The sequence below is a fragment of the Rhinolophus ferrumequinum genome, chromosome 7, assembly GCF_004115265.2.
Source record: "Rhinolophus ferrumequinum isolate MPI-CBG mRhiFer1 chromosome 7, mRhiFer1_v1.p, whole genome shotgun sequence".
Lineage (NCBI taxonomy): Eukaryota > Metazoa > Chordata > Mammalia > Chiroptera > Rhinolophidae > Rhinolophus > Rhinolophus ferrumequinum.
Genome location: NC_046290.1, coordinates 46,857,137 through 46,883,210, shown reverse-complemented (window position 1 = coordinate 46,883,210; position 26,074 = coordinate 46,857,137). Strand labels below are relative to the sequence as shown.

Here is a 26,074-nt window from a genome sequence, read left to right as displayed (position 1 = left end):
CTGTAGGACTAGATTTAGCTGAATTCCATCAGAGGGGAATAGTGAAAATGTCTAAAATTTGGCACCCAAGCCATGATTAAATCACTTCTTCCAACATTTACTATGACTTGTCAATGTCCTATTCTAAGTCCTGGGGACTCAAAGATGAATAAGACACTGATAATAGCCATGTAGGTAGACAACTATAGTTGAAAGAATAGTCAAAAGAATGCCTGAAGGATGAACAGTTTCGGGGGTAAATACGAAGAATCTTCTTTGGTTTGTGGCTTCTACCATTGTTTATAGCGTCGGCTGCAGGCCGTGTTTCTGCTTCTCCCTCATGGACTGAGCGACGCCTTTATCCATAGCATGGCACTCCATCCCTCACTGCTGACTCCTTAGTGCTGGCTTTGCTTTCCCAGCGTCCCACAGCTTTACCACATCTGAATTGTGTGCAAGGGTTTACCCAGAGTACCTCTTCATCCCATTCTTCTTAGAGCAGAAAGGAAAAATAAACAAACTACAAAACATGATGGGACAGACCACTGGTTTACCCAGTCCTGTGCCCGGCCTCTGAAAATGACAGTGAAAGCAGCCCTGTGGCGGTGCTTTTGGAACACTTTTTGCCCTCTCTGGTTAGGAAGGGCCCCTGAATACTGTTAATATTCCTTAGTCGATTATAGATCTAGATCTAAGGCCTTATGTCCTTTCCGTCTTTCAACACACAGTTTAGTTTACAATGTAAACAGCCTCTGTACCAAAAGAGGCAGAGTAGGTTAGAATTGCTTAAGACATAAGCAGGAGTGAAATTATTTGAACCAGTTGATTCATGTTGCCAGAGGAGGGGAAGTGGTGGGGTCAGATATTTTTTAAATGAAAAATAAGTAAGTGAGTAGAAAGTAGCATTAATTAAATTGCCATCAGACCAGGAGGCATCAGGGACATATCTATCATTATTCATACTAATCACACGAGACACCAGAGATGATCGGAATTCAAATGAAATCTCTAGGAATGAGGAAATATGTCTACTTTGGAGATAGACGTCAAAAAATGATGGTACAAAGGCCTAATCCAGACTGCAGAGATGTTTCGTTTGTGTCATAGCATTTAGAAAACACATTTTTTTTGAATAGTTGTCAACATTTAAAACCTGGGGGATTCCACTTTTTAAAAAAAATCTAGATTTCCTTGAAACCTATGTAATTCTACTAACCATTGTCACCCCAATAAATTTAATTTTAAAAAAGATTAAAAAAAAATAGATATCTGGGTACTTGGGAAAAGTAGAAGATTAGCAATCCTGGGCCCATATTCTCATTTTTTTGTTTAATTCTTTCATTTGTTTTTGTTTATTTATTAAATGTATTGGGATGACACTGGTTAGTAAAATTACATAGGTTTCAAGCGTACATTTCTATAGGACATCATCTATACATTGCATTATGTGTTCACCAGCCAGAGTCAGTTCTCTTTCCATCACTATGTATTTGATCCCCTTTACCCTCTTATACCTCCCCTTTCTCTTTACCCTCTGGCAACCACTTAGTTGTTGTCTGTGTCTATGAGTTTTGGTTTCTTTGTCTTGTTCTTTTGTTGCTTTCAGGTTTATATCCCACATATGAGTGAAGTCATATGGTTCTTGATTTTTCTGTCTGGCTTATTTCACTTAGCATGATAATCTCAAGATTCATCCGTGTTGTCACAAATGGCAGTATTTCATCTTTTCTTGTCCTGAGTAACATTCCATTGTGTATATGTACCACATCTTTATCCAATCATCTATCAAGGGACATTTTAGTTGTTTCCATGTCTTGGCCACTGTGAAGAATGCTGCAATGAACATCGGAGCACATATATCTTTACGGACAAACGTTTTCAGATTTTTTTTTTTTTTGGTAGATTCTCAGAAGAGGCATTACTGGATCATATCGTAATTCTATTCTGAATTTTTTGAGGAACCTCCATACTGTTTTCCATAGTGGCTGCACCAATTTACATTCCCACCAGCAGTGTGTGAGGGTTCCTTTTCCTCCACAGTCTCTCCAACACTTCTTATTATTTGTCTTGCTGATGATAGCCATTCTAACAGGCGCGAGGTTATATCCATATCCTCATTTAAAAACATGCTCTAGCTGAGTAATCCTGCCCTCTTTGAGATGGGGCATGCACTTGCCAGTTCACTATATTTCCTACCACTCTCTATCAGATTCTTGATGCCAAGCCCGCTCCAGTCCACTCACTTACATTCCTGCCCAATCCCTACGGACATTGAGTTGAAGACCTCTGCCATAGGGGAAGAGGAAAAGGAGCTGCTATCTTTAGCCCCATTGTTACAACATATTCATTTATGATTCCACAAAGTGACTGATTCTATCAGTGGGTAATTACACTCATGATTCCATTGTGATAACAAGACCTTAATGTCATGCCCTATTTTAACTTTCACTTGCACATCTCCATGTTCACTTTGTCTTTTTAATCATCCTTCATTTTGAATTACCTTCTTTGATATTCAAGACATCCATCCTACTAGTCTCAGTATTCCAGGATTTAGTAAACACATCTAGTTTTTCCTATTCATTTCGTAGATTTGGATCCTACTGCCATTTCCAGCTGATTCCTCTTTAAAAATTAACAAAATTATCTTGTAGGGGAGCTACTTCATCATCCTCTTGCTACTTTCAGATACTTATCTTCTGGCCATTTCCAAATTCATCATATCTTCTGTACCATGTAGCAAGCATTTATTTAAGAAGTTTTTCTAATAGCACGAGAGAGAATCTCACCTGTGGGTATTAACATGAAGATAACTTTCTAAAATACTAAGGTGAGAACTAGGAAATCCAGATATTTGTATACCCTTAGCTAATGCATCACTTCCCTCAGGATGTTAACTGTAAGATATTTATAGCACATGGGCTGTGACAACTAAATGTATGTGATGAAACTGAAAAGCATATGATTGAAAAGCAGGGTGCACTTCATTCTTTAAGGATCATGCTCTCTTTTGCTTCCTGATACCAGCAAGGGCTTCGCTGGCCTTTACGAAGGCAGCTACATGTCAGGCTAACATCTTTAGGAAACAGTATCAGCACCATCTTACTATTGTCCATTGCCAAACACTTTCTACCAAGAGGAGCAAAGTCGTGGCTGCCTTCAACCTTGCATTTGGTGGACTGCATTCCCAAAGTCCCATTTAATGGTAAACATGGTCTATGGGTGGCACAGATAACTCTCCAAGAAGTCAGATAAGAGGAACAGAACCATATTTCAAGTCATACTATAAATTAATCATCACAGCTTTGTCTGAATTCATACGCTCTGTTGTCCTAGATAACAAAATAGTTGTCTTTATGCTGTGTCTAATTCTTGATCCATCAGGTCATTTGGCCTATAATACCACCCAGGAAGCAGGAGTTGCTTCTCCTTCAAGTCTTTGGTTTTGAAGAAACCTTTGTTTCTATAAAGGTGTGGTGTAAGTCTATTTTCTCTTCCAGCATGGCTCTCATCAACCCACAGGTCAAATAAAATGGTCCCATTTTCCCACTTATTTACTCTGTGTTCTTTCAGAGCATCCCCAAATAACAAAAGAGAGGGGTTACAGGGCAAATCAATAGGTTGTCATGAAATCTGCAATATATACAGTTCAAATGAATCAGGGACATAGGGACTTACTTAAGGTCTCTTGTTATTCTCTGCTGTAGCTTTGTGAAAGAATCCCTGACCTTTATACGACTTGGCATCATTATGCCGATAAGACACAATGTGCTGAACAGGGTGAAGAAGACTATTGGGCCAACCTGACAAGCACAGACGGGCAGGTGAGGCACTGCTCCAGCCCCTTCCTCCCTAGAACCCATCTCTGGGTAGGCATGCTTCTTTGTTTTCTTTGAGCAGCATTAACAGAAACTTCATTAAGCTTTGAATTTGTAAAAACCAGTTGGAACTGATGATATCTGCTAATGGTACCTGAATATCCTATCAGTCTGTGGATGATAAACATCCACATTATACTGTTCACATGGGTAGTGCATCTTAGATTCATTCTTCTAACAGGGCCTGCTGCTCGATAATGATGACAAGGAGTAAATGGATGACTCCTTGTCATCAACTATCGATTGATCTTCCTTCTTTAAGTGAGTCATTTTGGACCACGAGATGTTGTGTAAGAAATGTTATACAATACTGGTTTTACTACTAATCTAAGTCTAACTCTGTGCTGGCAATGAGCTTAACATAACACACTATAAAGGTAAGTGTTATATGAATGGCCTTAGTAATTAGTAACTATTATAGCAGAAATAAGAAAGAATCTTCTTTAAACTTTAGGTACCAGGATGGTGTTTTCGTGTTAGATAGAGGGAACATCATGACAGTTATGAGTGGGGTTAGCAACAGGTACAGCAGGCGCCATCCAATGGGAACAGGCAGCAGGGGGCCCAAAGTAACCAGCATTAACATTTGAGTTGCTGGGAAGTCAAGGGGGAGGGTGTCTGAAGGAAAGATCCTAAGATAGCCCGATGGTAGAGGGTCACTTAGGGTGGGGCGGGGGCGGTGCTGAAGGCAGTGCCTGTTGACTAACTAGTACCAACACATGTTAATATTTTCACAGTTGGTTAAGCTACTGAACCAGCTGACTACCTGTCCTGGCTTTGATAACTGAACACTTATCATGCTAGTTAAACCCAATTAGATGCTTGTTACTAGACACTGTAATCACTAATTATAATAGGAGTATAATAGGGACATGTTCTTGCCAATGACTATTTAACGTCAGTAGGAATTTCAGGTATTTTTAAAATATGCATCATATGGCCAGATACTTACAACAGCTGCAAAGATGTATTTCTGATCTTTTTCTTGTAAAAAGAGCAGCACATCAGTTAGAAGTAGAGCTAGGATATCTTCAAAGAAAAAAATATTACTAGTATTAATGAAGCAAACCACAGATCAAATGCCATTATTAAATATTCTAATTTCATGTTTGAAATTGAAATAAATTTATTAAAAATAAAAAGACTAAGATTTAATCAAATTATGAAACTTTTATAAAAACACTGTTTTATGATAGCCACAGGTTTATAGATGTGTTTAATTGTGCATGTTGATGTGTGTAACTATAGGTATTGATAAACCTTCAGCAAAATTTAATGCAATAGCTTTCAAAATAGAAGAAAAATACCCAATAAAAAAGAGGGTTCTAAGAAAATGAAGCAAAACCCTCACCTGTAGGGGAGAAGAGTCCTTAATTAAAAATGTTGGAGGGCAGCTTCTGCCTTGAATTATACAAACAAATTTACTATTTGTTCCATCTAGATCTGAGGGAAGTTTGAGATCCTATATTCCTCTTACAAGAACCCATCTTCACTGTACACTAAACATTCTGACACAAAGTTACCAAACTATTGATTCTGCAAAATGGATAAACAGTAAATGACCTGGAACATGAGATCTACAAATTGCAGCTAAAATTTCAGTTTGATGAATATTCTAATTGTTTTTAACATTTAATTGCAACGTTGCAAGTTGCTGTCAACCAATCCCATTTCAGTCATTAGCTACAACCATCACCAAAACTTGACAATCATCCAATGGAATTAACAACCTCTCATTGCTTATCTCAGGAAGTTATTCAGATGTATTAAAAACAAGGAGAGCATACCAGTGGTTCTTAACTCTGGCTGTGCAGCAGACTCACCTGGGAACTTTTAAGCATCCCTATATTTGAGTTTCATCCCCAGACCAATAAACTCAGAATTTCTGGGAGAAGACTTGAACATTAGTAAATTTTTTAAGCTCTAGGGGCAATTTCAGTGTGTGACCAGGGTTGAAAAAGCCTGGATCAGGCAAGGTGCTAGCTACAGAATCAGCCCTTAAGAATATGAATAAGCTGCTTTAGACTCTAACGAGATTAACAGAGTCAAGTTAATGCCCATTAGCAAATAGTAGCACTGAGGAAGCATTTACACAAAGGCAAACATGTCAAGTAATGCAGTATTATTATTCAGTAACAAAGATGACATTCAGATTTCATTTCTCCCCTCAGTGGCCTGCCAGTGGCAGGCTGGCTTCTGGCTTGGCACACACCAGATTCTAGGCGTGTAGGTGTATTGCCTCTCTTTCAACACACCACATTTGCCAAATTCATATTTCAGTGCCAACAATTAGCAGAGTTCTTAGTTCCTTTGATTCAAACATCACATGTGAATTCATAAAACATATATAAAGGCTTTTGCTTGGGGGTGCAAACTCGTACCAAATGTTTGTAGCGTTGGCCACGTTTGCCTGTGGAAGTTCACAATTCCAGCCTACAGGAATGTTTCTACTGATGTAGGGTTTGTGTGTGTGCCTGCATCTCTGAGCCTCTTTTTTTTTTTTTTTTTTGAAAATCTGTCCTCTGTTAAATGAATAACATGTATGAAAGAAGAGCCATGATACCTTTGAAACGGCCAGTAGCAGTTTTCCAAAAAACAAGGCCATCATACAATAGAGTCCTTTCTTTGCTTATCAGTGCCTGCTTCCTAAATACATGGCCATTTTTGAGCTTTGTATAGGTTTTGTTTTCGATCTTACTTAGGATCTCAAGCCATTTTTGTTTTTTTTCATATTCGCTGACTTTTAAATCCACCGCTGCAATCATATCCTTAATTAAGCAAAGGGCTTTGCATAAGTCTTTATGTTCTTCGGTTCTTTCTGCATGGGAAAAAGAAAGAAAGAAAGAGCACTATACAATAAGCCAGAGTACTAAGAAAGACATTTTTCCCCTATAGTTTTAAATATAAATGAAATGTATAATCCAAATAGCAAAAATCTCATAACAAAAGTGTTGGGTTAAATTCAAATACCATATTATCACTCAATGCTACTCCTCCCAAAAAGAACTGTGGAAATATTTAATTATAAGGGATTTACTTATCAGATGTACTTCCACTGAAACATTGTGAAAATAGAATTTCTGATTTCTAGGGAGTGGTTTGACATAAAGCAGCAGGGATTGTGCTATGTATCCTGACTTAGGCCTTCCTTCCACCTTCCCAGACACAGGTAATCAAGTAATCCCACACCAGGTTTCTCAGAACTTAACCAAGCTGCAGGCCCAAGTTGGAGTCCTTTCATAAAACGCAGCTGCAGGATGCCTTAAGTGGACCCCAGACGCATGTGCCTTCCTAGATGCCTTTCTCCATAAAAATGATGCTAACATTGTATTTTACAACGGCATTAGCATGAAGATGACTAAATTAATATTAAACATTTTTTAAAAAATTGGACCCAGGCACTGTGCCTAGTCAGCCATGCTCATGCCAACAGAGCAGATAATCGTCAATTCATTATTACTCTTTAAAACACTGGCCACCTGCTCTTAGCTCTGGATTATCTTAAAAAATTCTGGAGGAGTTTCTGGAAAAGCTTCGGATGAAACTGAATGTAGCTATTTTCTACAGTTGAGGAAAAAAAACAAAAAAAAAACAAAATCAAAACTTTGTTGATGTTTATTGAGGAAAATGGAACTGAAAGGGAAAGTTTCAGGAGCTTAGAAGGTGCTAGAAGGAGAGGAGGAAAAAAAATTGGCAGAGAAAATAAAAGGTTCTCTAGAGCCAAGAAATAAATACACAGAAATAGCAGTCAGTGGAATGTAAGTCCTCAAAAGCTGTAAACATTTCCAGATTCTAAATGTCTTAAATAGATATATGAGGATTTTGTCAGAAAACCTCAAGGAACAGATCCAGACACACATTTTTAATAAGGAAGATTCTTTCTCACTGCCCAGGAAAGAATACACCTCACTACTTTACTATACCTACTGGCCACTAAATGTCCCCTCCTCCCAAAAAAACAGGTTCTTATTTCTAGAGCATATTTCATAAATAGGAAAGTTGAGTAGAGAATGAGTTACAAAGTGACTTGGGGTAAGGCCAAGAAAAGGCTCAAAGTGTTTTGACCTTCAGGGACAAATTACTGTCTTACAAGCTCAAAGCATAGCCGTATCAGCCTCATCTGGGAGTCTTGTTAGAAAAGCATACCTTGGTTGGTTCCACGTCAGACCTACTGAATGAGAATCTGCATGTAAACAAGATCCTCAGGTGAAGGGTAATTTTAATTCCTTATAAAGTTTGAGAAGCCCTGCCGTAATGGAGTCACATGAACTAATGTTCCTAGTAGCCAGAGAGAGAGAGAACTGACCACAGATAAGGTCTGATCAAAGGAGGTGGTGTCCTCAACCACTATGGCAGCTGTGCCTGAGGAGCCATAAGTCATACCTATCATTTCTGACACACAGTAATCAACCATTATTATTCATTCTACCAGGAATTTGTCATAGCCTAGTTCTTGGAGTAGCATTAGCTGACCTAAAACAATCTGAAAAATTTTAGTCTTTGTGATGTTTATATTAAACTTAAGAGAATATGAACATGATACACACTGGAAGTCTTAACTTTTTTTCATTCTTTTTCCGGGAACAAAAATGTATGAGGGTTTTCTCTGTATATTGAGCTTATATTTTCTTCTTTTTAAAATTATAGGCAACAATAAAAATGGGACACAAGGAATGGAAGCCACCATTCCTGCCTGAACTACGTTCTAAATATTACTGAAAAACGGAAAGAATATGAGGTGTGATCAAAAAATACAGTGAATGTTTAAATTAAAAGAAAATTATTACAGTAAAAGACACAATGCCATTAATCCTCCTCAAAATACTACCCCTCACTTTGAACACACTTACCCATTGCTCTTGTCACTTTCTGAAGCAGTTCTAGAAGTCCTCTTTTGTGAGGGTCTTTAGATGCACTGTCATGGCTGCCTCGATGTCCTAAATCATTGTGACTTTGAGGAGAAGCCAGAAGTCACACGGTGCCAGATCCAGTGAATAAGGTGGATGAGGACACATCAATGTTTTTATTTGACAGAAATTACTGTATACCAGAAGCAATGTGTTACAGGGAGTGTAGTCATGATGGAGGATGGTTTACGGCACACTTTAAAATACACCTTCTCTCAACAGTAGCTCTCACCCGACTGACAGCACAAACAAGTTAAAACTTGTCACACATTGTTACTAAGGTTTCGACATGCAGCTTCCTATATTGAAGATCCCTGCCTCTCCATTGGATGGCACTCAGCAGCAGCATTCACCATATTTTTTTATCAAAATGGAAAGGCTCTGTGTCACACACTGCTTCTGGTATGACAATTTCTGACAAATCAAAACATTACAGTGTGTCCTCATCCACCTTATTTACTGGATTTGGCACTGTGTAACTTCTGGCTCTTCCCCAAAGTCAAAATGACCATGAAAGATAACATTTTGAATCAATTCAGGACATCGAGGCAGCCACAATAGCGCAAATAAGACACTCACAAAAGAGGACTTCCAGAACTGCTTCAGAAAGTGGCATGAATGACGGGATAAGTGTGTTTGAAACTAGGGGGAGCATTTTGAGGGGAACAATAGCAATGTGTATTTCACTGTAATAAATTTTTTTTATTTAAACATTCACCAAATTGTTTGATCATACATTGTATGTCATGCATCTCTACTCACCTAGACCCTTTCCCCCCAAAAAGATGTTAGAAGTTGACCTTTTTAGAGCACGCATCTAAGATCTCATTGATCTTATATGGTATCTTAAGACATCATTTTGGTTATCCCCAAGTCAACTGATCATAAGAAAGATAATAAAAACAGCTGACATCCGGTGCTAGGATCAATCACATGTGTTTCATCAGACTACTGGGAAAGCAGTAGGAAGACGAGGACGAAGAGGTGGTAAGGTCTGGATATACGGAAAACTGTAGAAGAGAAAGGCAGGGTCAAAGTACGAAGAAGCCTTGGTTTTGGCGGCTCGGAGGAATTCAGGCTATTGGCCAAGCAACATTATAAAAGATAAATTTTTTAAAATGGATCCTAAGGCTTTAACAACTTTCCCATAAAGAAAATCTTTATGAAGCAGAGGCCACAAGCATTTACAGCTCTTTACAACACCTCAGGTATGTTTCAAACTAATGAAAGAGGCAAATGTTTGTTCCAGAAGTCATCACTCACCCTTTGTATACTGCAGTATCCTTTCCACCAAGACAGGGTATTTTGTGATGCGCTGTGTGACCAGCAGAATGCATTCTGGAATTCCTCGGCGTCGAGCCAAAAGATTACTATTGCGGAGCTTAAAAAATATAGATCCATGTTTATATACACAAACTCTATCTCTATATTTTCTTTTTAGGTGTGAATTTAATACAAAGAATCTACAAGAGCATAATTCTATTCAGACACAACACAATATGCATTATTAATTAAAACGATGTATTATCATTAAATTTTATACTTTGTCATTAATTTTAATAACCCAACTCTCCAAGATTTCAAGAAGTTTCGAGTTGCTCTGATGTATTTCCAAAAGTGAGCGAATTCCAATACTTATAAGTGGTAAGATTCATGAACAGCAAAAGTTTTGAAAAATCCTCAGAAATCAAAGTTAGATTTTGAGGATGAGTTTGCAGTTTACTATGTTTTTCCAACAGGTCTTTCTCTATATTTGTTACTATTTATCATATCACTTCAAGTTCCCTCTAATCAGGGCAAATTTTTTCTAAAAGTCTCAGAGTCTTCTTTAAGTTTTCAAGTTTTCAATATATACATATGTGGGAAGAAAAAAAAAAGGAGAATCTGGAAGCATTTTTTAAATGGTAGATGAAAATTTAGACTCCATTAAACTATAAAGGAAAAATTTCTTCAACAAATAAATTAGATGCCCCCTCCCCAAAGGGAAGGGAAACATTCAAATTAAAAGAGATTTAAAAGATGTAACCCCGATATATAGTTGTGAACCTTGGAGAGATCCTGATTTAAGCAATCCAATTTTAGGAGATTTGAACACTCCTGAATCAGGGAAATTTGAACACTGGCCAGCTGTTAGAAAATATTAAAAATTACTGTTAATTTATCTAAGTGTGATGGTCATTGTAATTTTTAAAATATATCATATTGTTTAGAGATATATACTACATAAATGATATTTGTCATGGATTTGCTTCAAATTAATCCCGTGGGGGTGAGGTAAGTTCTGTCTTTAAAATTTTTACTATGGTTCTTCTGATTTAAAACTTGTCAGGGCATGAAACAGCTTTAAAGGACATTACAGAGGTGCTTAGAAGCTTGGAAGGCATGAATTCACAAATATAAGACATGAAAAACAAATGATTTGGAAGAAATATATCACTAATGCAGAAAAAGAGACTTTCCATCTTTGCCACAAACCTATCAGTCCTTCCTTCTCCTTTCCCTGAAAAACTGCACTAGATGTGAGACTAGCTTAGAGCATATACGAAACAAGCATCAGCTACTTCCCCATGATGGTTTACCACTTTGTGACAGAATTTTTACAATACTTACCTTAATAAAATTCTGAAACTTTTTATTCTGCTGGAGTTCTTTAAAGAGGCTAACAGCTTCTTTGTGATGGCTACAGAATTCTCCATATATTTTCTTCATTTTATTTGCATTTTCTTCTGAAAACTGAGAATAACATTTCAATGATGGCTTATAAATTTAGTCTGTCTGAACACTACAAAGCACACGCAATTTCCATATATTTCAATACATTCTTTACAAATAAAAGAATAAACATCAGGGTTTTCAAAGCTCAATGCTGATGAGCATATGTTAAAGTAATTGTCTACTTAATAATCTACAAACAGATAATAATGTTGGCATATTCTGTTTGTCTATTAACAGGCCTGCTTCTTAGTAATATTAGAAATGTTTTCATAAAGCAGTGCATGTTACTTTTCTGGTCTTCTCATCGCTTATGAACAAACAAACTATTTACACAACAACAAAAAAAAGAATAAACAGCATGGAACTTCTGAACACAATCATTTCTCTTCCCCAAACACTTTTAAAATTAAAATAAAACGAAGTATTCAAGAGGGAAAGGGAAGACATCAACCTAGTATGCTCAGAGAATATTGAACAAATTCAATCAAATAGCCAAATGAAAGACATTTGACATATTTTCTTATTTTTTCAAGTGTTTGTGCAACTTTATCACTTCAATTTATAGTTTTAACACTTTTATAGATTGAAGGAAGCGTTATGTGGAAACATTTAGGGGTCCTCAGGAAGGGTCCTCTCACTAGTTGACATTACACTGGCTAACTGATCGCATCCATGGACTCAGTCCTCAGTTGGGAATTTCATTTGTCAGTGCATCACAAATGGGCCAAGAGGCAGGTAATCATTAGCCAAGATAAAAGAGAAAGATGAATAACCAGGAGGCCAATTTATTAACTGATGGAAAGCAGGAGAGATGTGAGATAGATATTTCAATAAGCTTCAGCGGGAGAAATATCTCTGTCTCCCAGGCAGAAAAATATCTCTGTCTCTCTGAACTCCAGGGCTTTAATGATAATAGATCTGGCTCACTCTAGTGTTTGTTTTGGAGATGTTGGTAAGACTATCATGGGCCCACCAAGGGAGCAACATTATTGGAGAGCCATCACAATAAGAAGTCTAAGTAGAGTTTTCATCAGGGGATTTATTTATGGCTGTGACTCCTGGTGGAGGTGGTGATAGAGCCAGGAATAACCCAGCCAAGTCCTGTGACACACCCAGAGCCAGTCACTGGCTGTTAAAAGGCCTCAGGGATCAGTCATACAAACCAAAATCAAAGAAAAGAAACCAACCCAAATCATCTGTCAATCAGAATGAAATCAATTTCAGTTCTCCACAGGCTTTCAACACTGTAGAGAATCTATTATACTGGTGCGAAGGTAAACTGCGATTTTTGGGATTATTTTTAACCTTTTAAATCGCAATTACTTTTGCACCAAACTAATACAGACCTTTAGGTTTCAGAGGTTAGGGCCTTTAAGTCTTTCTTACCTGTTGTACTAGAATATCTCCAATTCGGTTGATGATGAAATTCTTGTCATTGTCAGCACAGGATTCCTGTCTCCTCTCCTTCATGCTGTAGAAGAAATGCCTATGAATTTCAAGTAACTCATCTAAACAGGGGAAAATTTTATCCACGGTGCTGTGGTCAAGCTGCAGCTCCTCTTTCATTCCTTTCCTGAAGACCTCAGACATGATGAACAGGGTCTGGATGTGATGCATTTCTGTTTGCATTAGCTCTGAAACATGTGAGCAGAAACAAGCTTTAAACACCAGTATCCCTACTGACTTAAGTTAGCAGCCAAACACTAGATGTTACATAAATAAAAAGAGGGAACGTTTAGAAATCACATTCTTCCACTATAAAAGTCAGCATTGATTAAACATTTAATGTAAGGTCAAATTATTGGTCTATATTTTTTTCCAGATAAGAGGACACATGTAAGTTAAGTCCAATATATAAGAACCCAATATATCGGAAAGTTCATAATATAAAGCATCTTTAAGTACCTTCAGCTAGAAACCAGGTCTTATTCTCTCCTGAATGCTCTATAAAACATAACTAGGTTTGCCTGTTTTCTTTCTTTCCTGTTTTTTTTTTTTTTTGGTCGTTATTGTTTTTGCATTGAGTAGGAGCACAATTAATTTGGCAAATTAAAGTGGGTTAAATATAATAAAATTCCTCAAAGCAGACAATAGGAGGTCCTTTCTATTCCTGCATCTGTCTCCAAAATTCCACTTTCTCCAGGGGAAAACAACATCATGATCAAGGGACATCATGGAGAAAGTGAAAAAACAATCCACACAGATTGGGAGAAAATATTTGCAAATCACATATCTGAGAAGGGACTCATGTTCAGAATACATAAAGAACTGTAACTCAAGAATAATAATTAAAAAAAAACCCACTTCAAAAATAGGTTGAATAGATGTTTCTCCAAAGAGATATACAAATGGCCAGTAAGCACATGAAAAGATGCTCAACATCAACTGCCATCAGGGAAATGCAAATCAAAACCATAGTGAGATACTACTTCACACACACTAATTGTAATAAAAAAGATGGGCAATAAGAAGTGTTGGTGAGGATGTAGGAAAATTGGGACTCTCATGCAATGATAATAAGAATGTAAAATGGTGCAGTTGTTTGGAAAATAGCCTGGAAGTTCTTTAAAAGGTTAAACAAAGTTACCACATGATGTAAAAAGTGGAAACAACCCCAACTAACCATCAACTGATGATTAGATAAACAGAGTATGATATACTTACACAATGAAGTATTATTCAGCTGTAAAAAGAAATGGAAACTGATATATATAGATATATATTTATATATATCTATATATATATATATTATACAATATGTACAATACATATTTACATGTATTGTATATATTGTACAAAATGTGATCTTTTGTCCCTGGTTTCTTTCATTTAACATCATGTTTTCAAGATTCATTCATATCATAGCCTGATATATAAAAGATCACATAGTGTACAATTCCATTTATGCAAAATGTCCAGAATAGGCAAATCCATAGAGACAGAAAGTAGCTAGTGGTTGCCAGGGGCTGAGTGGGAAGGAAAAATGGGGAATGACAGTAAATGAGCACAGCGTTTCTTTATGGAGTGATGAAAATGCTCTGGAATTAGACAGTAGTTGATGGTTGCACAACTTTGAATATATTAAAAACCATCAGATTACTGTAAAGGGGTGAATTTTATGGTATGTGAATTAAATCTTAATGTTAAAAATGCATCATAAGAGAAAATAATAATTTACATTTGTGGGAGCACTGCAAGTTCTACATTGGTATTTCCACACTCACACATTTGAAGAAAGAACCTAAAATATCAGCCATGGAGGGTAAACAAATATAATTGTAGCTTTGTTTATTATTTTATCATAAACAAAAATTTTTTTTAACTGAGAACCCACTAACTTTTCATTATTATTGTATACCTTATTTTAGTGCCTATTCTGTACTAAACATATATGTATATCATTTCATTTAATCTTTTAACCCATTATAACCAAAAAAATAAAATAAAATAAGAATGATTTCCCTCATCTTTAAAGGCAAGACAAAGAAGAAGAAAGGTGAAGGATTTTCCCCATAACCCAAGCCTTTCTAACACAAAAGGACATTCTGTGAACTACACTACATGATAATTCATCCCAAATGGGTTAGATTATTTTTAATATATGAAATGAAGAGATAAATGAAGAAAAATTACAGCACACTATGAATTACATGAGAAGTACTAAAGGCGAATTGGCTAATTCCTTTCTGTAACTCCCACCAGTACAGCTCTGGACAGCTTTCAAAGCATGCTCGCACATCATCTCACTTGACCTGCATACCTACCACCTGACTCAGGTGAGAAAGGGTCTTCATTGTCAATGGACTTTTTGGTCCATACCTGCATACAGGCATACGTTGTTTTACCGTGCTTTATTTTCCTTCACAGATGTTGTGGGTTTTTTGCAAAATGAAGGCAAGACCCTCCATTGGCAAAAAGATCACAACGTGCTCTATTGCAACACATTGTATTGCGGTGGTGTGAAACCAAACCTGAACTGTCTCCAAGGGCTGCCTCTACACAGGATCAGTGAAAACTAAGAGCTCGTCTCATCTTTCAAATAAGGTACCTTCTCAGAACCATTTTTTAGCATCAACTTTGTACCTGAAAATTTTCTAAACTTCATTTTTTCCTAACTAGTGTATAATCTAACTTCCCCTAATTCGGATTGTCTCCAGTCCAAATGGCATGAAATAGTAAAATGTCATCAGAGTTGCATCCATACTCAGGACTGCAGCACAGTCACACATTGCTAATCCAGGTGTTGCCAGTCCCACTGCAGTCTATATGAATGGCATCCCGTGGTGTGTGCGGGCGAACCACAGGGCCACATGTCCACACTACATTAAAACATATGAAATTTTACTGGGATTCTTATAATAGCAGAGGTAAAAGAGTATAGGTCATACCTAAGTAAACTTGGAAAGGGTCTGAGAAACAAACTTTGCTTTGTACCAGGTACATATAATATCTCGTAACATTTTAAACCTGAGTGTCACTATCACCATTTTGCAAATGGAGAAACCGAGGTCCAGGTACGTTAAACAATTCGTCTGAGATCAAGTAACTAGAAAATGGTAGAACTGGGATTTGAACCCAGGTCTGAATGGTTGCAAATTCCAGGCCCTTTCCTCTATACAGTACTGATTCAGCCCAAGGAGCATATCTGAAAAGCTTACCAAAAATGACATCCTGTCTTTTGATGACATCTTTCTCCTGTCTACTACAAAATGAGGAGTCCACCACAAGACTCCAAGATTCTGCTTCGAATTCCTGGGCATCACTGCTGAGGTCACTCCACAGAGAAGAATCCACGACATCTAAAGTGATTTTAGAAAAGAAAAGTCAGAAGTGGAGTAACATGAGTAATACAAACAGACCTTTTTACAAGTCCCCATACTTACGGATTCATCACACTAATAAACGTGCTATGAACATAGAAACAATTAAGCCAAAATACTGTTGTAGCATTGAAACATCTGAAAACCAAACTGGTAAAATGGTACAAATCAACACTGCGCTCATAAAAGCAAAGAAGTATCAGACATTAATACAGTGATTGTGTATATGCCAGAAAAGAAGGACATTTGCAGATTCTTTTGTTTGTTTTGGCTTGCTCTATTTTCGTTTTACTTTTGGTAACCTTCAGAGTCCACGGTGTGCTTACAGAATCTTGAACACCTCGATTTCTTTTGCTCCAGTTTATTTTGCACTGTTTACTCAAATCTGAATTTTATACTTGATTTGCTTTTTTCCTTGGCTTGCTGTCCTTAATATAAACATGAAGCAGGGTGTAAAGACTCGAGTCACATGTGAGTACAGACTTTTCTGACAGAATTTGACCACACACACACACACACACACACCCTTCAGAAAATGAAATTCTATTGGTCCAAATAGCACTTCTGAGAGAGATTCTAGCTCAAGCAGTAAAGACGACATGACAAGTGGTTACTATCTAAAATTTATAAAGAACTCACACAACTCAACACCACAAAAACAAAGAATACAATTAAAAAATGGGCAGAGGACACACAGATGGCCAATAAATATATGAAAAGATGCTCAACATCACTAATCATCAGAGAGATGCAAATTAAAACCACAATGAGATGTCACCTCACATCTATCAGAGTGGCTATCGTCAACAAATCAACAAATGACAAGCGCTGGCGAGGATGTAGAGAAAAGGGATTCCTCGTGCACTACTGATGGGATTGCAGATTGGTGCAGCCACTATGGAAAACAGTATGGAAGTTCCTCAAAAAATTAAAAATAGAACTACCTTATGACCTAGCAATTGCACTCCAATGTATATTTATTCAAAGAAATCCAAAACATTAATCCAAAAAGATATATGCATCCCTATGTTCACTGAAGAACTATTTACAATAGCCAAGAGATGGATACAACTGAAATGCCCATCAATGGACAATTGGATAAAGATACGGTATATATACACAATGGAGTATTACTCTGCCCTAAAAAAGAATGAAATCTTACCATTTGCAACAACATGGACTTAGAGGGTATCATGCTAAATAAAATAAGTTACTCTGAGAAAGACAAATACCATATGATCTTACTTATATGTGGAATCTAAAGAACAAAATAAATGAAGAAATAAAACAGAAACAGACTCACAGAGAACAAACTGATGGTTACCATATGGGAGGGGGCTGTGGGGGGCAGGGAGAAAAAGGTAAAGAATTAAGAAGTACAAATTGGTAGTTACAAAATAGTCACAGGGATGTAAAGTACAGCACAGGGAATATAGTCAATAATATCGTAGTAACTGTTGTATAGTGCAAGGTGGGTACTAGACTAGTTAGGGGCATCATTTCATAAATTATATAAATGTCTAACCACTATGCTGTACACCTGAAACTAATATAAAATAATATTGAATGCCAACTGTAATTGAAAAATAAAAATAAAAAATTTAATGTTTAAGCATTTTAAAGAAAATAAATAAATAAACATGCATTTTAAAAAAAAAAAGATGACATGACAATTAAGTTTAAAATAAAAGAAAGACTCCTGCAGCACAGTCCACTCCTTTCTCTTGTTACTACCTACTCTCCTTTCATTTGGTTTTCTTTTACCTATTGCTACAACTCGGATATGGTAAATAATTCCCCAGATTATGTTCCATCCTACAAAATATGCTCTTTTGAAAAAAAAATGCTTTTATTCCCATAGAAGTAGGAGGCAACAGATGAGGATAAATATCCCAGAGTTCTAAGCAAGTCCAGTCTTACCTAACTGAAGTATACATGTTTTTATGTATAATCTTATTACGATTCATTATCAGCTGTAAAACTTTTTAAAAGAATAACAACAAACATGCAATGTATGCCATTTTCTTCATTATGTTTTGACATATGTCCATTTAAAAAACACATCCTATTTCCTTGGTCATTCTATGGAAGTATGGAAGTCTTCTTTGGGGCTATTTTTTTTTTTTTTTTAACCAGAAGAACCTATACCAAAGAGACACCATGAAACAGAATTCTTTTAAAAAGAACAAAGAACATGTTTCAACCTCACATCCTGCAGAAAATTTTCTTTTTGGTGAACACTCATAGAAACACAAGTACATACAAACATGTCTTCTTCTCACCTTCCATTAAGAAAGAATCCGTGGAGGGAGATGAGCCCACGGACTGTAACAGCTCATCAGAATGAGACCTGCTTCTCCAGGTGTTGCCGTCACTCTCAGACTCCAAGGATGTCCCTGACCTCCGAGAGCTGGAGGGAGGGAGAAGAGTTAGCTCCAGCAGTGGCTGAGACGTGAAGATATAAAACCACACTGAGCCTTACCTTTCCAGGGAGGTACCTGGAACACTTCTGGACAACGGATGGACCTGTCCCACAGTTTCTTTCCTCCCAGTCGGCAATCCAATAGGCGTGGAGGAAGAAGGGTACAAGGAGAGACCAGGCAGTGGGATGTCTCTAAACGAAGAATCTGGAAATCAGAATGGATGCTTCATGTGTTTTCAATGAGGGCAGTAATTACAAGAAAAGGTAGTCACTTAAAAGCCAGAAAGCTAAACACTTGAATGGCAGCTTCTAATGTAGCACATGCCCAGCTTTGAAACCAGTCTCCCTGCCACATCCTGACACCTGCTTCAAATGTCCCTTCCATCTCACACCCTCCTGATAGCTTTGCTGCAGGCCTGCTTCAGCATATCCACTTGGAGACTGTGGATGGCTGGGATTCCACAAACAAACAAGAACATGGAATGGGGAAACACTGGCGTAGCTTTCTCATAAACCACTGCTTGTACTCCTTAGAGCCAGCTTTAAATAGATGCAAGGTGTTATTAGCACTATTACTAGAATGCATATGGTGTATATAAACAAGCATACGCACACACAGAGCATGTCAATGGATCGGAATGATGCTGGGAGTCTGTTTCTTTGTGGTAGAAGCATTTCAGGCAAATGAAACCTTCAAGCCAAGCTGAGCTGTTCTCTCTCACATACTGAAAACTAAATGGTGCTTTAATACCTGTCTGGTCAGTTCTAAAATGTTGGGCATAGATGAATTTATATTTGATGTGTACTACAAATGACTCTCAGAAAACATTTCAGTCCTATAATATTATAGCTGTAGCTATCCAGCTTCTCAAGCAAGAGGGGGCAAATACTTGTATGGAACTCCAGGATATTATAAAGAATTTTACACATATATGATTTACTTTTATTCTCGTGACTCCCAAGTAAAGAGGAGGACTAGACGGTATTTTATCAATTCTAAGATGCTTTTTATTTTCACGCTTAACCTTATGAAATGGAGAAGTACCTTACAACTGAGGTCGAAGGGACTTCTGGTATCACAGCAGGGGAGTAAATGATGTCACAGTTGTTACTGTCTGCACTAGTTCAATGTTGTGTAACATCACAGTAAATCGCATATCATCATGAATTTGCATTACCTCATTATTTCAATTCAAGTGGTTTTAAAAACGTGGGCCACACTTTGTTACAGCATTGAAATGAAAAGTGACCACCAACTTAAAATGCCTGCCACCTGGCAAGCAACGCAATTTTGAAGCAGAAGAAATTGCAGACGCTCTCACAACAAATCGAAGGCTTTTTGAACATAGGAGATGAAGGTGTTGACGGGTTTTGCATGCAATATAAAGAACTGTCAAAGGCTGCCAATTACATTCAAGAGGAATTGTTTAAACTTCAGCCATATAGAATTCAAGAAAACAGAACAGAACCACCAAGTTTAACAATAGGCAAACTAAACTTGGGCATGCTTTAAAATCTCACTGTCATCCTAAAGGGGCTGATGAGATCACAGCCTCAAGCACAGCCAATAAAAAGTACCAAGTTGCTATGACAACGGACAACAGGAAATGATAAGAATCTACAGATTCCGAACTTAAAGTTTTCTTCCCTAAACTTTGTGATTCTTAAGAAGTATGTGGTGGGTATTTGCCTAGATAAATATATGCTACTGCTAGGATAACATAAAATTACATCCATTTAATATAGTGTTTCTCTTTTCCCCAAAAAGGTTATTAAATCAATAGTGCATATTACAGTAGACTGCATCTTAGAATTGAGGTAATATCATAATACCTTCTCCATATAATCCTCCCTAATGTAAAAGTTCACATAGCATATATAGCACAAAGGCTATTAGTCTGCCATAGAAATTTATGCCATTCTTGACCTCTTTGTACAACTAAAAATTATGCCAAGCACGTGTCATGAAAGAAGAAACAATTCAGCAAATGAGAAAACAAAAAGAAGGGGTATTTTACACTGGAAAAATGTGTGGCATGTATGAAATTAAAAAAGTTCTTGTTTCCCACATCACTTACTTCCAAGGATGGTCTGCGGTTTGTTCTTGTTATATTTCTCTTGGAATTTCTGGTAAAGAACATTAGAAACACATAAACTAAGATCAAAGCACCATTGGACTACAGTTAGAAAGTCCACATAGTTAGAACACAGAGCAGGTTTCTTATCTATATCATTTCCGTTGTTTGTTTTTTTAATTTACTTCAAACAAGAAGGAATTCAGAGCAAAAGACATTAAATGCAACAGAGAGAAAAATGTTATGATAATGAGATGTGCAGGTTATAATGAAGGTGTGTCACATGAACACATTTCATGAATATCCCAGCTTTATTCAAAGCCTAGGAGAACCAGAAATCTCCGGTTCACATGTCCAGACTCAGGCTGAAAGGGGAGTTCCTATCAGGGCTGCCTTTCTCCTGCAGATTGCTTTCTCCTCCTGGCAATCCCTCCTGCCTTCAACAACTTGGAGCATTGAAGTATCACCCTCAACTCTGTGATCTGACACAGTGTGTGTCGTAGTTACCATGGAGGTTGGTAACTCCAAGTTTCCCTCTGGCTTTCCATCATGCTTACTCACACACATTTCTGACATGACTTTAGCATGGAAAAGAAAGCAATACAACGATAGATGCCATATCTACTCAAGCCCACAGTCAAACACAGAGAACATTCTTCTACTATAGTCCAGTGGGCCTCACTGTATGTGGTCTTAGGACCAGCAACACTCCCTGAGAACTTGTTGACATGTAAATTCTCAGGCCCCACCTACACCTACTGAATCAGAAATTATGGGGGTGGGGCCCACAAATGTTAACAGGTCCTGCACGTGATTCTGATGTTTGCAAAGTACTGCTCTAGACTTCATTTACATATGCTCAGAGTTTCCACTGATAAACCAAGAAGATTCCGACAGAAAGGCTAACCCACCCACACTGCATAACACGGGTGGCCAGACTGGTGCTTTCCCTCTAGTTCTGAGAGTACATAGTTAAGGGAATAACTATACACTTTGGGCATGTGTTATTTTATTGCTACAAAGATCACTTCAGAAGTAAATCTAGACAGTAATAAAAGAGTAAAAAGCTAAACATAATATGAAGCAACCAAGCTAGATATAAACATGTAATATTCACAAATGACAGCATTACCTTGGTACATGGAGGCGCAGTGTCTTTACAACCCTTATGTACATTTGCATTACAGTCTGAAACAAAGGGAAAAAATAGAAAAGCATCCATCTTATTTAAGTTAATCTGAAATAAGTAAGATTACAACATGCTTTTACCGGTCATTACAAAAATAGTACATACACATTAAAAATATTTAGAAAACTTAAGAAGGAAAAAATATTTAAATCACACGTAGTCCCACCAACTCAAGCCCAAGCACACGGTTAACATTTAAATTCCTTCGAGATATGGTTTCCCTTTTGCACAGGATCTTATCAGTTATGACACCTGGAATTATGCATGACATACATTTCTCTGTCTGTCTGAGAACTCACTTACTACATGTGCCCTGTATTGCAAGAGATTTCTGACATCTGGCTGGGAGCAACTGCCCACTCCCACACCAGTTAAAATGCCTATGAAAACAGAAGGAAAGGAAACCTCACAACAACTATGGGAAAAAGAAATCTATCATCCATCTCTGACAGGAATTCCTACTCACTAGAGGTAGCCAAGTTAAAAGAGAAAAGTTAGGGGCTTGGCTATGTTTTACTTCATGAAACGATGTGGCCTCATCTCACTGAACAAAGCAAGAGAGCACTTTGCCTGCCCCTGTCTGACCAATGGCTCAGAGACACAAGTTGTTGTCACAGAAAACTGACCCAATATGGGCACTACTTTCTGCCAGTCTGCTGTCTTCTTGCCCTTTCTCCCTCCCCCCTCCACACCACCCACCACAACCACCCTGCCCTCAGACCCCTCCATGCTAGAGTAACCTGTGGCTTATCAGAAGCTACATTAGAAAGAATTCTTCCAGAGGGTTGGAAGGTCCCATTTATGTCCATCAAAGCCACACTGGAAAAGTGCCTGTAACCCCCTGAGACCCGAGCAGGAAGCTGTGCCCAACCACCTCCCGTTGGAGGTCTGTGGAGGCATTTTAGCCAACACCTCAGTGGCCAACGAGCCTGGCCCAGGCTAATTCATGACCTGGTCCTACTGGCAAACACCAAAATCAGACGGCTCTCTTCTCATTCCAGAACAAGCAAGTAAGAGGAAAAGGAAAAAAGAAGCTATGAGCTATCACAGAACAAAGTTACATTGAAAATTCACAGGCAGAATGAGCCAGAGTATTATTAAATCCAGAAAGAGAGAAAAATTTAGATATTTGAAATGTATTCATTCTAAGAGACACACAATAGACCTAAAATAGGACCAAAAGGCCATGAAAGGAGAACACGATGTGACAATAGGCCAACAGGATGACAGGAAAATGGAGCTTTGTGAGATGAGAAAAGACTACAAGGAAGGAAAAAGGACAAGAAGAACTTAAACTGAAGTGAGAAGAATCAATGAGACAAAAAAATCAAAGCAGCACTTTGAAATTAAACTTGAAAGATTCCCTCCAGAATGTGGAGAAAAGAATGTTATAATTATAAAATAGAAGCTGTCATACAAAGACAGATAACAGAAATCACACTTCTCCAAGGAAGAAATCAGAAAAATTAGCTCAGGAGCAATAGTCAAAGCGACAACTGACAAGAACTATTTTAAAGTTGAAAAAGAACCAAAAAAGGCAGATAAAACGATCTCACTGTTCCCTAGGAAAAATAATTAAATGACACCTACTCTATAGAAACATTCTGACAATAGCTGTATAATTGAAAAATTAAAAGTGCTCAAGTAGAAAATGCAGACAAAAAAGGTTACCAACAAAAGAATAAGGTCAGGCAGGCCCCAGATTTTTCTACTATTCTATTAAATGCCCAGATAGAATGGACCAGCCTTGGCAAAGTATTCAGGGGAACACATTTGGCCTAAGAAGTTAACTAGATAAATTGTTTTTCTTTTATGAAAGAAGCAAAGATATACCCTTAGATACACAAGATTTCAGAAAAAATATCACTCCAATAAACTTTTAAAAAATTTTTTTTTACCTAAAATCCTATCCTAGCCTATTAAGAGCAGAATCAAAATTAAGCGTTCAGGAATAAATCAGTTTTTTTTTTTTTCAAAAAAAAAGCAAAAGTGAGCACTGAAACCAGCTAAGGAATCATAAACCAAAAAACAATTGTAAGTAGAGACTCAGAGCTGAACACAAATACCAAATTATTCTTGAAAAAGATATTTTTGAAAGATTATACATACAATATAAAAATAACTTTAAGATGAATTTAGTATACTGACAGAGACTAGGGGGAAAAGAGTATATAAGGGAAATAAAAGAATATTCAACTATAAGCCTTACATAGCCTTAAAGTTATTATTAATAGACAATAAAAGAGCATATCATCTTGCCAAAATCCCTGAAGAAGATAAAAGCAAACAACACCTGGTATAAGTAGCTAAAACAGACATCAAGGAAGATAGCATAGAATTATAAAAGATAGTTTGACAGCTATAAGATTAAATGTAAATCAAAACAAATCATTATAAAACAAGGTCTCTCAGTTATATTACAGAATACCTATACCTAAATTAAAGACACAAACCCAAAATCAAAAACATAACATTAGTTAGGGGAACTACAAAGAAAAGGAGAGGAATATTCATTTTAAACAAAGTAAAATTTAATGCAAAAGACTTAATGACATTAAAAGGGTAATTTTATGTTGATGAAAGTTAAATCTACAGTAAAGGTATGATCTATGAACTTCAGTGTGCCAAATAATGTAACATCAAAATATAAGCAGTGAAATCTATTTATAAATAAGGAAAATTTTATATAAACACAATTTTTGTGAAAACTAGCAACTCAAGCTTTAACAAAGAAAAATGTGGACACCAGGATTTTGAATATTTATGTCATGTTTTGTTTCATATCATGTTTTTAAGATTAAAAATATGAACCTTCACAATTAAAGACAAAATTACACCAATCAACATGGATTATATACTAAAAACAGCTAAGATTGGACATATCATATTTTCTTAATCCAATGTAAAAAACTTAATGTTAAAAGCAAAGTTTAAAACCCTAATACTCCCCTACCCTCAAATCTGCAAATCTCACAACTTCTTCTAAAAAACTGTGGGTTAAGGAAGAAATCAAATGTATATTCATACTGATTCTAGAATTTAATCTAAGGCAATAATCAAAGATGTGGGCAGTGATATGTGTAAAAGAATTCTCATCGCAACATTATGTTGTGAAAAATTTGGAAGACACTTAAGTGTACAGTAAGCAAGAGATAACTAAACACATTTTGACAGCATCCTCACATGAAACATTAGCATAACAAGCTGACTTTTTTATTAGAAGGGACTCCTCCAGCAATTTTCTCTAGGTGGTAAAATTTGAGACAATTTTAAGGTTCTCCTTAAACCTGTATCTTCATTGAATCCTGTTGCATTTTTTAAAAATTAAGGACTGCTTTAAAAGCTAAACATATCCTATGTACTTTCAGCAATTTCCACTTTCCACTAAAACTCCTATGGCCACCCACCTGACCAACTCAGCATGAACCAACATATTCTGCACTACAAAAAGTTTACTTTTCAGTGAGCCCTGGCTCCCTAAGCTACACTAACTACGTTGAGTATCTGACTACTACATATTATCAACTACATATTAGCTATACATAAGCATCATTAACTACGTATTTGTGCCTAAGGGCCCAGCATGGTGATAGCTGCTGTAGGGGATACCAAAAAAAATTCTCGTGTGATTATGGTCCTGAAAAAACTGAGTCTATTTTAGTAGTTAAAATCAGAAGAGGTTGTACATAACCTGGTATTAAATAGAATAGGAAAATATCATGTGTAAGAATTTAAGCCCCAGTGGTCAGGGAAGACTTTCCAAAAGGAAGTAAGACACCTGGACTGATGCAAAGGAGTAGGGAAAACTGAGAGAAGGGAGATTAGCATAAGCGCAGGGACAGAGACAGGAAAACGCACGCACAGGGAGAGCAGGACAACAGGCCTGGCACGGCCTCTGCTTGTGGACTAAGGCTGAAGAGGGAGGTAACTGCAGGCCTCTGGGCAGGACACAGCCAGAGAATGCGACACATCGGAGAGCTTGGGCTTCGTCCAGCCAGCAAAAAACAGAGAAGTCCTTAAGTGTGTAGGGGCTGATGAAAGTGCTGTTTTACAAAGATTTATGTGGTAAAAGTATTCAGAATAAGCTGT

General features: G+C 37.1%; 1 protein-coding gene across 6 annotated transcripts in view; it reads right to left on the bottom strand.

The window, feature by feature from the left end:
* Window positions 1-26,074, bottom strand: part of ARHGEF28 (Rho guanine nucleotide exchange factor 28) — a 284,986-nt gene that overhangs the window by 51,537 nt on the left and 207,375 nt on the right. For 4 of the 6 annotated variants that reach the window (XM_033110869.1, XM_033110871.1, XM_033110872.1 and 1 more), the window contains 10 exons: window positions 21,929-21,984; window positions 20,800-20,851; window positions 18,782-18,926; window positions 18,582-18,709; window positions 16,138-16,278; window positions 12,866-13,113; window positions 11,375-11,497; window positions 10,028-10,145; window positions 6,421-6,675; window positions 4,810-4,886 (listed from right to left, as the gene is read on the bottom strand). In XM_033110869.1, coding sequence (XP_032966760.1) covers window positions 4,810-4,886; window positions 6,421-6,675; window positions 10,028-10,145; window positions 11,375-11,497; window positions 12,866-13,113; window positions 16,138-16,278; window positions 18,582-18,709; window positions 18,782-18,926; window positions 20,800-20,851; window positions 21,929-21,984 — 1,343 coding nt within the window. The remainder of the gene's footprint in view (window positions 1-4,809; window positions 4,887-6,420; window positions 6,676-10,027; window positions 10,146-11,374; window positions 11,498-12,865; window positions 13,114-16,137; window positions 16,279-18,581; window positions 18,710-18,781; window positions 18,927-20,799; window positions 20,852-21,928; window positions 21,985-26,074) is intronic. The other 2 variants (XM_033110870.1, XM_033110874.1) reach the window with 1 other exon arrangement.